Source organism: Puccinia triticina, chromosome 10A, assembly GCF_026914185.1.
Source record: "Puccinia triticina chromosome 10A, complete sequence".
Taxonomy (NCBI): Eukaryota; Fungi; Basidiomycota; class Pucciniomycetes; order Pucciniales; family Pucciniaceae; genus Puccinia; species Puccinia triticina.
Window position 1 is genome coordinate 645,377 of NC_070567.1, and position 11,884 is coordinate 657,260.

The 11,884-nt window shown below is 49.9% G+C and overlaps 2 protein-coding genes across 2 annotated transcripts; both read left to right on the forward strand.

Moving 5' to 3' along the window:
- Positions 1 to 3,742: 3,742 nt before the first annotated feature.
- PtA15_10A65 (uncharacterized protein) lies at positions 3,743 to 7,364 on the forward strand (the record flags this gene model as incomplete). Its single annotated transcript, XM_053160858.1, has 7 exons — positions 3,743 to 4,090; positions 4,151 to 5,653; positions 5,722 to 5,883; positions 5,966 to 6,197; positions 6,271 to 6,697; positions 6,781 to 7,196; positions 7,270 to 7,364. The coding sequence occupies 7 exons, from the start codon at positions 3,743 to 3,745 to the stop codon at positions 7,362 to 7,364; spliced, it is 3,183 nt and encodes a 1,060-aa protein (XP_053024201.1).
- Positions 7,365 to 10,377: 3,013 nt separating this feature from the next.
- Positions 10,378 to 11,647, forward strand: PtA15_10A66 (uncharacterized protein; the record flags this gene model as incomplete). Its single annotated transcript, XM_053160869.1, has 2 exons — positions 10,378 to 10,441; positions 10,515 to 11,647. The coding sequence occupies 2 exons, from the start codon at positions 10,378 to 10,380 to the stop codon at positions 11,645 to 11,647; spliced, it is 1,197 nt and encodes a 398-aa protein (XP_053024202.1).
- Positions 11,648 to 11,884: the final 237 nt, after the last annotated feature.

Sequence of the window (11,884 nt, forward strand, 5' to 3'; positions counted from 1 at the left end):
AAAAAATATCATTTTGGATGATAAAAAATCTCAATATGTTTTCAAACAATTGGATTCAATTTATCATCTTGACAAGAATACATGTGATTATGTCAGAAGTTACTCTGAATCCTTCATAAGGAGAATGCTCCATAAAATAAAATGTAATCAAGATCAATGGTTCAAGTTTTGGGAAAGAAGAACTAGGATCAATATCGCAGATGAACTGCTAAGAAAAGAAGAAAATGAAAAGAGTTTAGTTCAGTACTGTTTATTCTATGTTGATATGATAGATACTATCATCCCACCAATTCATCAAGCTCTATTTAATTCTGAAAAAAATGAAGTGATGAGAAAAGGAGATTTGTTCAGAGAAGCAATGGACACATTTGAGGACTTCAAACTCACTTCAGAAACATACCAATACAAGAAAGTAGGCAATTTAGCTCCTGGCCTAATTTGGCACTACCTCTATTTCTGGATTAAAAAATCAAAACAAAGGAATGACTTATATCATCTTGCTTTTGATGTGATTAAAAAGGAAGAAAAAAGAGGCTTTAAAATGTTCTTCAACACTGTTTTCAAATTCTCTGCGGAAAAACTGAACAAAAGACTTATAAAAGGCCCACAGTTATCCAACATATTCCAAGATATCTAAGTCAGAAACCTCAATAAGTGCAGACTTCTAATTTTTTTTTTTTTTTTGGAATTGGGAAATAGTGCTATTCCACATTTTTTCATACTTCATCTTAGATCATCTTCACTGGGGTCTAGTTTGGTCTGAATATAGCTAGTTAGCCAGCAAATTCAACTGAAACGGGCTGACCTAAGCCCAGCTAAATTGACTTGTAGCTACAAATTCAGCTAGCTGTTGCTACATCTAGAAAACCTTAGCTCATCAGCCAAGCCATCTACTTGTGCACAAGACACAACTCCACACCTGTTTACATAAATTCATAAATCAAATTTTGGCCAGTAGATGTCAGTGTGCATCTCCTAGCCTGAAATACAGTTTGTGATGTAAAATAATGGAACACCACTAGATCCCAAGGCAGCTTTGCAGCTGAAGAGCCTGCATGCCCAGCTCCACACTTTTTGATTACTCAGCAACAGTGATTTTTTTGCTCAGCAGAAGTATTGGCTTTGCTCAGTGGTGGTAGTTTTTGTGTTTGTGTTTTTGAATGCTGAATGTATACATGTTTTGAGCTGATATGTAATCACCCATTTTAATGGAGGACTTGCCTGGAAAGTCAGATCTGAGCCAACAGATTTCAGATTTTGCAGGGAAATCTAGGTCCCCAAAGATCCCCAAAGTGATCCAGAGTTCCAGATTTCAGATTTCCCTGCAAAATCCAAAATTCCAGATTAATTCAAGGGGGTTACTAAACGTACCCGGGTATTTCCGCGTTTGTACCCGGTTTTTGCGTACCCCCTTTTCCGCGTATGTACCCGGTTTTTTTCTACTCATTTCTACGCAGCGCAAATAGGCTTAAAATTCATCTAAATTCCTGAAAATAATTATGATGCATTCAAAATTCCAAAAAAGCAATATTAAATGATTTAATTAATTTTTTGCATACCCCCTTTTCCCAAGTGTGTACCAAGGAAATATCTTTTTTTTTACATGTAGCAGGGTTCCAAAAAATTGAGGGAACATTCAAACATGCATTTGAAGCTTCCTTTGAAATTTTTGAGAGAAAAAAATAGGTACGTGGCGGGTACGTGGTGTGCTCAATAGAAAAATGACTGCTACATGTATAATTTTTTTGTTACACATTTAAAGAGTCTAAAAATTTCAGAAATGTTTCTATGGTGTATATTCTGTGCGCCGTTAAATTTATAGCAATGGGGTAAACACCAAACATGAGATGTAGGGGGGCCAGGCAGCCTTAATAGGAACAATCTGCCTAATTATTGAATATTTTTTTTGATAAATTTCCCAGAAGTCTAAGGACTTAAGGGGTTATAGAATGATGCATATTCTCTGCGCTCTGAAGCTTTTGGCAATATTGGTACCTCAGAACATCAGATATAAGGGGTGCGCAGTAAGGCAATATGACTAACACACACCCCTTATATTTCATGTTCTGAGGTACCAATATTGCCAAAAGCTTCAGAGCGCAGAGAATATGCATCATTCTATAACCCCTTAAGTCCTTAGACTTCTGGGAAATTTATCAAAAAAAATATTCAATAATTAGGCAGATTGTTCCTATTAAGGCTGCCTGGCCCCCCTACATCTCATGTTTGGTGTTTACCCCATTGCTATAAAATTTAACGGCGCACAGAATATACACCATAGAAACATTTCTGAAATTTTTAGACTCTTTAAATGTGTAACAAAAAAGTTATACATGTAGCAGTCATTTTTCTATTGAGCACACCACGTACTCGCCATGTACCTATTTTTTTCTCTCAAAAATTTCAAAGGAAGCTTCAAATGCATGTTTGAATGTTCTCTTAATTTTTTGGAACCCTGGTACATGTAACAAAAAAGATATTCCCTTAGTACACACTTGGGAAAAGGGGGTATGCAAAAAATTAATTAAATCATTTAAAGTTGCTTTTTTGGAATTTTGAATGTATCATAATTCTTTTCAGGATTTTAGATGAATTTTAATCCTATTTGCATTGCGTAGAAATGAATAGAAAAAAACCGGGTACGTACGCGGAAAAGGGGGTACGCAAAAAGGGGGTACGCAAAAACCGGGTACAAACGCGGAAATACCCGGGTACGTTTAGTAACCCCCTAATTCAAATTTGACAGGAGGTCCTCCAATTTTCATTTTTTGCAGAAACAATGATGTGATAAACTAGGCCTGAGAACAGGAAGACAATGCAGGGCAAGTGGGAGATGGTGTGGAAGGATTAGGAAAAGATCCATGCACACCTGCTGACATTGTCTCAGGTATTCTACAATTTATATGTGAGATGAGAGTGACAGAGAAGTGAAATCTATGTAGCACAGTAAAACAGGAAACAAAGAGAGAAAAGGAAACCCTGGTTTACTAGCTCCACCAACGCAAGCCTTGGAAAATATTAGGGGGATTCAAAGTTGGCCATGCACAACTTGCATGCAATTTTGCAAGTTGGTGTTCAAGGCTTTTATTGAACACCAAATTTCAAAAAATACATTCAAGCAGGCTTAGGGGGTGTAGTACAGTGTGGCTTGCATGCACTTTTGCAACTCGGTGTTCAAGAATGAACTTGAACACCAACTTGCAAAAGTGCATGCAAGTTGCATCTGATTAACTTTGAAACCCCCTATTTACAGTGATAAATTGTACAAGACAACTCAACCACTTGGATAAGCTTATGTATGTATAACCCCACACATCTCATAATTTGATCAGCTTGAGCCTATGTGGCCTGCAGAGTACTCAGATTGTGGATAGAAACGGTAGAGAGAGGTAGGCAAGAGAACAATATTAATGGTCGATGAGTTTTTCTTGAGTCGGATGAGTTTTGGACTGCGGGACACACAGACACAGGCAAGAGCTGAGAGCCTTGGGGCAATGAAGCTCGCCGTGGCCCAGTTGGGGTGCCGGGGAGTGCGGCGCAGTGGGTTGGATGACCCACTTCTCAACCCAGAAGAAGATGTGTGCCGGTGTCTGAGGGCGACTGCAGTGCGATAAGGATATTCGGATACAGCCCGTGTGCGGCCGGCGATCGGAGTTCGCAGCTGAGGCCGCCGACACATAAACCCCAGCCAGCCCCCACTCCGCCCACCCCCACCCCTCCCCTCTCCGCCCCCAGCCGCACGATGCTCGCCAGACGGCTCCGCGGCCTGCCCCGGCCCAGCCGCCCGCTCTCCACCCACTCCCTCTTCAGCCCCCTCGACAGCTTCCCCTCCAGACACCTCGGCCCGCGCGACCATGACATCCAGGCCATGCTCGCCGCCCTCGGCTTCCGCTCGCTCGACCAGTTCGTCGACAAGGTCATCCCCCCCGCCATCCGCACCCCGCCGCTCTCCAACCAGGCCATCCAGCCCCACGCCGAGGCCGAGCTCACCCAGCGCGCCCGCCAGCTCGCCAGCAAGAACACCCTCGCACGCAACTTCATCGGCATGGGCTACGCCAACGCACGCATGCCCGCCGCAGTCGCCACCAACGTACGCGCTCTCCCGCTGCCCCAGAAGCCCGTCCGCAGATGCTGACTCCTCCGCCCGCAGGTCCTCCAAAACCCCGCCTGGTACACCAGCTACACGCCCTACCAGGCCGAGATCTCCCAGGGCCGGCTCGAGTCCCTGATCAACTTCCAGACGATGATCAGCTCGCTCACCGGCCTGCCCATCGCCAATGCGTCCCTCCTCGACGAGGCCACCGCCGCCGCCGAGGCCATGACGCTCTCCTACAACCAGTCCAAGTCCCAGAGCCGCAAGACCTTCATCGTCGACCGCTCCGTCTTCCCCCAGTCCATCGCCGTCCTCCGCAACCGCGCCGCCCCCGCCGGCATCAACCTCCTCGTCACCAACATCAACAAGTACCTCCACGAGCACCGCGACCTCCCCCCGGACTGCTTCGGCGTCCTCGTCCAGTACCCCGAGCGCCGCGGCGACCTCACCGACTGGTCCAGGCTCGCCGACGCCGTCCACAAGAACGGAGGCCTGCTCAGCTGCGCAACCGATCTGCTCGCACTCACCAAGATCAAGCCGCCCGGCGAATGGGGCGCCGATATCGCCCTCGGAAACAGCGCCCGCTTCGGCGTCCCCCTCGGCTACGGCGGGCCCCATGCCGCCTTCTTTGCCGTCAAGGAATCCCTGACCCGCAAGATCCCCGGCCGGCTCATCGGCCTCTCCAAGGACTCCAACGGCAAGCCGGCCTACCGACTGGCCCTCCAGACCCGCGAACAGCACATCAGGCGGGATAAGGCCCTCTCCAACGTCTGCACCGCCCAGGCACTCCTCGCCAACCTGGCCGCCTTCTACGCCGTCTACCATGGCCCACACGGCCTCCGTCGGATAGCCGATCGCGTCCACGGGATGACCCAGGTGCTGGCTGCCGGCCTCGACAAGCTCAGCTACGAGGTCGTCAACCAGACCTACTTCGACCGGCTCACCGTCAACACCTCCGGCCTCGCCATCTCCGTCGTGCTCTCCGAGGCCAAGAACCGCCAGATCAACCTCCGCCACGCCGACGACTTCCACGTCGGCATCACGCTGGATGAGACCCACTCCATCGACGACGTCCTCGCCCTCCTCAACCTCTTCGTCGACCTCAACGAGCTCAAGTTCAACCGTCGGCTCGGCCCCGATCACCACTACTCCCGCGAATCCCTCCTCGCCCTCGCCGACAGTCTCAACCTCAAGCCGGTCATCGAGCCCCTCTCCGACCAGTCCCTCGTCTCCTCCACCGACCCCTCCTCCTCCTCCTCCTCTACCTCAGACACTCAAACTTCACCCTCCATGAAGATCCCCACAAACCTCTCCCGGCAGACCAGCTTCCTCGAGCACCCCGTCTTCAACAGGTACCATTCAGAGACCGAACTCATGCGCTACATCGCCTCGCTCCAGAAGAAAGACCTGTCGCTCGTCGACGCCATGATCCCGCTCGGATCGTGCACCATGAAACTCAACTCGGCCACCTCGATGAACCCGCTGAGCTGGAAAGCCTTCAGCTCGATCCATCCCTTCGCCCCGCAAGAACAGGCCGCCGGGTACATGGAAATGATCAAGGTCTGTTTCTCTGCAGTCAATCTCGTATGCTAGCTATGCCTCACTCACTCAGCCTCTTTTCATTCAAGGAATTGGAGGCCGATCTGAGCAAAATCACCGGCTTTCCTGCTATCAGTTTGCAGCCCAACTCGGGCGCCCAGGGTGAATACGCAGGTCTATCAGTCATCCGCGCCTACCACCATTCGCGAGGAGACCAGAAGCGGGATGTATGTCTGGTGCCCGTCAGTGCGGTGAGTGTCCTGCAAGCAAAACAAAGGGGAAGTTTTTTTTCTGGTTGTGTCTGATGGTGGTGGGTTTTTTTTTTTGTATTAGCATGGGACCAACCCGGCCTCGGCAGTGATGGCAGGCATGAAGGTCATCCCGGTCAAGACGACGAAGGACGGCTCGCTGGACCTCGAGGATCTGTCGACCAAGGCGGCCAAGTACCAGGACCAATTGGCGGCGATCATGATCACTTACCCGTCGACCTACGGGGTCTTCGAGCCCCATGTCCAAGAGGCGTGCGAGATCATCCATCGACATGGAGGCCAGGTCTATCTGGATGGTCGGTCTTATCTCTCTCTCTCTCTCTCTATCTCTATCACCGTCCAACTTGGATCTGACGATCAGGAATACAGGCGCCAACATGAACGCCCAGATCGGCCTGACCAATCCGGCCAAATGTGGCGCCGATGTCTGCCACCTAAACCTGCACAAAACCTTCGGGATCCCGCACGGAGGAGGGGGGCCCGGGGTGGGTCCGATCGGCGTGGCGGCCCACCTGGCCGAGTTCCTGCCCAGCCATCCGATGATCGACAGTCGGACCGACAAGTATAACTGTGGCGGGAAGACCGCGACGGCTATCCAGCCCGTCTCCTCCGCCCCCTGGGGGTCCGCTTCTATCCTCTCCATCTCGTGGTCTTATATCAAGTTGCTCGGCGGCGCTGGACTCACTCTTTCCTCTAAAATCGCCCTCCTTAACGCTAATTATTTGGCCCATTCGCTCAAGAACCATTTCGACCTTAAATTCAAAAACCAGCACGGGCTTTGCGCCCACGAATTCTTGTCCGTTCCTCCCCTTTCTTTCTTCTGTGGATCTTTAAGAGAGACGCCCGTGTTCATGAGACTAACGAGGCCGGGAATGACAGGATTGATTTCTCGGAGTTTGAGAAGAAGTACGGGATCAAAGTGATGGACATCGCGAAACGGCTGATCGACTACGGCTTCCATCCGCCGACGTGTTCGTGGCCGCTGTCGACGTCGATGCTGATCGAGCCTACGGAGTCGGAGTCCAAGGCGGAGCTCGACCGGTTCCTGGCCGCCCTGATCTCGATCCGCAAGGAGCTCGACTCGGAGCGCGGCCGGGTCTTCATCAAGGCCGCGCCCTTCGACCTCGACTCCGCCTTCAACCTCGCCGCCGGCGCCCATCCTTCCGCCCTCCTCGACCAGGCAAAAGACGCCACCGCCGACCGCGCCCAGATCGTCAATCAGGCTATCTACCCCGTCGACACCCTCAAGAAGAACAAGTTCTGGCCCTCCGTCGCCCGCGTCGACGACACATACGGTCCGTCCTCCTCCCCTCCATTCCCACTCCCCCTCCTGTCCCCCTGACCCCCCCCCCTTGTTGTGCTCCGTAGGCGACATGAACATCTTTTGTACCTGTCCGTCCGTCGAGGAAGTCGCTGGCTCTGCGGACGCCGACTCCGACCCCGTGAACGAGCCCAAAAACTAAAAAAACCACCATTCTCCCTCGTAACCATAGACAGAGGGCGTGGTGGCCTCTCCTTTTTCTTGGCCCTCCTTATGCGCCAAGGCTCTTCCTCCTTGCTCTGTTACCCGGCTGGGTTCCTTTTTTTATGATGATGATTACGGGTGCGGTGGCAGCATCGGGCGCGATACTCCACCACTCATGGTCTCCTCCTTCCCTCTGATGATGATGTTTTTTTTTTTTTTTTGGTTTTTTGAGTGATGAATTCTACGATGATCTCTTTTCTCTTCTTCTTAGACACACACACACATATACCATTCGCTTCCGATCCGACCCAAACAATTACGCTTCCATGTCGGCTTCATCTTTCCTTTCCTTCCCGCTAGAACGTTCTTGGGCGCATCTGGACAAGGCCCTGCGTCCGTCTGCCCCCCCCCCCCCCCCCCCGGCAGCTGACCCCTGTGACCCCTAGCTTGACCTTTCTGCACTCTTTTGTACGCCCCTGCCATCCGGCCCCGGTTGATAGCACTTGGCGAAAATCCACTTGGGTTTGGCCTGCATTGAATTCTTGCATGTGTTTGCATGTGCATCCAGCACAGTACACACCCCCTTAGGCAACACACCCTGTCCCAGGCGCAGCCATTTTTTTTTGCCCCCCCCCGTTGATAGCGCTTGGCGAAAATCCACTTGGGTTTGGCCTGCATTGAATTCTTGCATGTTTCTGCAGCACAGTACATACCCCCTTAGGCAACACACCCTGTCCCAGGCGCAGCCATTTTTTTTTGCCCCCCCCACCCTTGGGAGCAATGGTACGCATGAAGAACGTATGTAAAGTTGGCTACGCACAAAGTGGGTATGATGAATGAGGTCAAAAAATGGATGAGTTTCAGCAGAATTCTGGGGTTTACTGTATGGTCATTTGTCGGGGGGTTCCTGGGTCCTACTAAGTTCAGGGGTGCAAAGCAACCTCCAAAGGAGGGCCTTCTATGTGGTGTTGTCCCCCTTTAAATAGAGGGAATCAAACTTAGCTAAGTCCCTCAATTGGAGGTGTGCAAGCACTGTTGCAGAGCAACCCTCCAAAGGAGGGACTTACAACCAACCTCATAAAACAGTAGCCTTAGGCAGCATAAACCCCATTTGGCTGGGGAACCTTTTCAAAACATTCACCTCTTGACATCTCAGCTCAGGTACAAGGTGTCAGATTCCAGAAATATGAGTAGGGACAACTGTTGGCCTCCCTCAGCCCACCCAACTGCCTGTTCCTTGGGGTCAAATACCTTCAGAAGCTCCCTTGAATCCCAAAATAAAAAGAAGGGGAATCTATGGGTTTTTGGAGGGGTAGTTCAAACATGTCCTTGGGAAGACCATACTTTGGATGCTTGTCCAAGTTAGGCTGATCTTTGGTAGTTGTCTAAGAGCCAGGATTTGGTGCTAAAAATAAATAAATAAAATGAGGGGGGGGGGGGGGGGGGGGGGGGAGCAATGCTGCTTGGCCATTCCATGGACCAGCTCATGTGGCCTTGAATGTGATGGTATAGGCTCTACAGAAAGAATGGTGAAAAAGGAGCAAACCAGAGTTTTGCTGCCTACTAGTACTAGGGGTGCTCACAATAGCTCACAATAGGATAAAAGTGAAACTTTAGGCCTTGTTTGGAGCCACTATAATCCAGGAAATATACACATAGTATGCAATTATATCCGGTCCAAAGAAGGCCTTGAATCCAATTTTTAGACCTTTATGAGCAATCTTTCAAAAAATGAAGGATTTGTTCTAGTTGGCTGGGGACACCCAATCCTGTACATCTTGCCAAATTTTTGAAAAGGTCAAGGTTTATTTTCATCCTATTGCAAGCCCGGTTAGGCTCAAGTCCCTCCTCTTTTGATATGTAGCGCGCCTCCAATTGAGGGACTCAGCTACAAGAGCTGACTTGACTAAGTGGAGGACTTCCTGCAGCTCTGGGAACCCAGATTTTCCCAGATTTTGCAGGGAAATCTAGGCAGATCTAGGATTTGGGAACGTCGAGCCCAGATTTCCCTGCAAAATCTGGAGAAATCTGGGTTCCCAGATCAACAGGAAGTCCTAGTACCTCCCGAGGGAGGCCAAAGGCCTGGTAGAAGCGCTTTGCGCCCCCACCTGTGGACTTAGTTAAGTTTGCTACAAGAGGCACTTTAGGCGCAACGTGTAGCTGTTCTAACTTAACTAAGTCCCTCCTTGGGGGAGAAAAGTAACCTCCGTAGGAGGGACTTATGACTTATGCCACACTTCTTGCCTGAGAGATTGGGGCTTTTGTGGCTTTTTGTGCCATTCTTTCCTTTCTCCCTTCACACAGAAAAAACAAGGCAGCCTCTGCTGGAGCCCTGAAGGGTCAAGATAGCTGAACATCTTGGCTTCATGTCCCTGTCCTTGTGATTGGATGCAGGGGCTGCAGTGGCCAATGCATCTTAACCAGAGCATGGGGACTCGGGAGCCTGGTTCATGTGTAATTGAATTGACTGTTTTCCGTGGTCAGTTCAATCCGCACAGGTCATACAGCTCAAGAAACCTGAAAGTCCATAAGTTTGGAGGGTCATGGGAGGAGAATACTTGGACTTCCAGGAACGTGTGTAGGGGCAAAAGATAGAGAAGAGTGAGAAGAGGTTCATGATCCAAAGGGCATGCATGGGGCCCTTTGGGAACAGGGTCAAAAATTGAAAAGCAAAAATTTGGAAGATCGGAATCCCTCAGGCCAAAATGTGGACATTAGTCCCAAGTCCCTCCTTCGGAGGTCGCGCTTCGCGCGAGGGCGCTTCGCGCGAGGGCGCTTCGCGCGAGGGCGCTTCGCGCGAGGGCGCTTCGCGCGAGGGCGCTTCGCGCGAGGGCGCTTCGCGCGAGGGCGCTTCGCGCCAGCCCAGGCTGTACCAGGGCCCTCCGAAGTGGGGGACTTGTGTTAAGTTAGGTAGCCGTTGGGTGTGGCAACTTGCAAGCACTGGTCAAGCCCTTCTGCCTTCAACGATCCATCGACACACTCACACCACACCAAAGCACAGGTCGGAAACGATGGATGCGCTTGAAGACACGGAGGAACCCACACTAGAAACGCATCGGCTTCGGAATCAAGCAGGTAACTTACCATCAGAATCATCAAACTGAACTTGCAAAAAGAATGAGCTGACTTGGCGCAAAATATCATCCAGACTTCGCAGCCAAGTTCTTCGGACGTCTGGCCGAGTACAAATACCGTCTGCATGAAACCGTTCTAGTAGATGGTAGGCTTGTCATAACGGATGATCTGCCTATCGAAAGACTGCGCCGGAAGAAATATCTCTTAACTGAGTTACACTCGACCCTGATACCTCTACTACGAAACCATATCATCAGTCTTTGGCAAGCTCTGTGGGGACCCAACAGGCTGCAGATAGGCCCGGCCTCCACCCTGAAGCTGGTGATTGAGATCCAACAAAAACTTGAGCTGACTTTGGATCGGATAATTTGTGTCATCAATGATATCATCCCCTCAAACATATACGGAACAGAGAACACAGACGACCAGCACTTCAAAGAATTCAAACGCTATAGAATCGTCCGTTTGGATAATTCGATTAGGCAAGAATTAAAAGATGCCCTCGGTTCGTTTTTTTTGGAATGCCGACGGGTTGTTGAAACGCTCATGACCCCAGCCGACCATCAAGCTCGCGCACAAGCTCAATCCGTTGTTCACCTTCTGCGGTCGATCGAGTCCGTCGTCAAATGGTCATCGGAATCTGAATTACATGAAATTGTAGATGATTGGAAATCGAAAATCGAAGAAATGAGTACCGAAGTGGACGGCCTGTTGCACGTGGTGGACGCGAAAAATTCACCTTATCCGAGACCAATCATCGAGCTCGCTCACACGTTTATACCAGTCGTCAAGTTAGCCAAGATATTTTTCCACAAAATGACAACCGATGTAATGGCCAAGAGAAAGTTGCCACTCTCAACAGATATGTCGTCTGAGCAACTCGGCAAATTGGGAGAATACGTTGGAGATATCCGAGATGTTCTCTCTGGTTTACATTCTTGCTTGCCTAGTATTGCCGGGCACGCACACCATTCATCTCCTGGTACTATTAGCGATGAGCTCACCGGCCTTTTAACCCATTTCCAACAATGTTTGGTGCTTGTAGACATTTACATTATACCTAGCTGTACAGACATCAACGGCTGTTCGGCTCGAAATTCTCTCAAAACTTGGTTGGTTACTTGGATCACTTTGTTTTACCAATCTACGCATAATGCCATCCAAGCTTGTAATTCAATTCCGGAAGATTGGGGTTTTGCCCCTTAGTTCTAAATACTCCAGCTTTTAAATCTTGTCACCCTTGAGAGCATTTCCACCGCGGGCCCTAAATCGGGGCCCTAGTTGGAAATTTCAGGAGTTTACCGCCTCAACCCGACCCACCGCGGGCGCTATTTGTGTCGAAAATTTACGACCGTCCCTAAATATCGAACTCGAGCCCCTACATGTAGGGACTCCGAGGGACTCACTAGGGACTCATTCATCCCCACCTCAACTCCCTTTCAC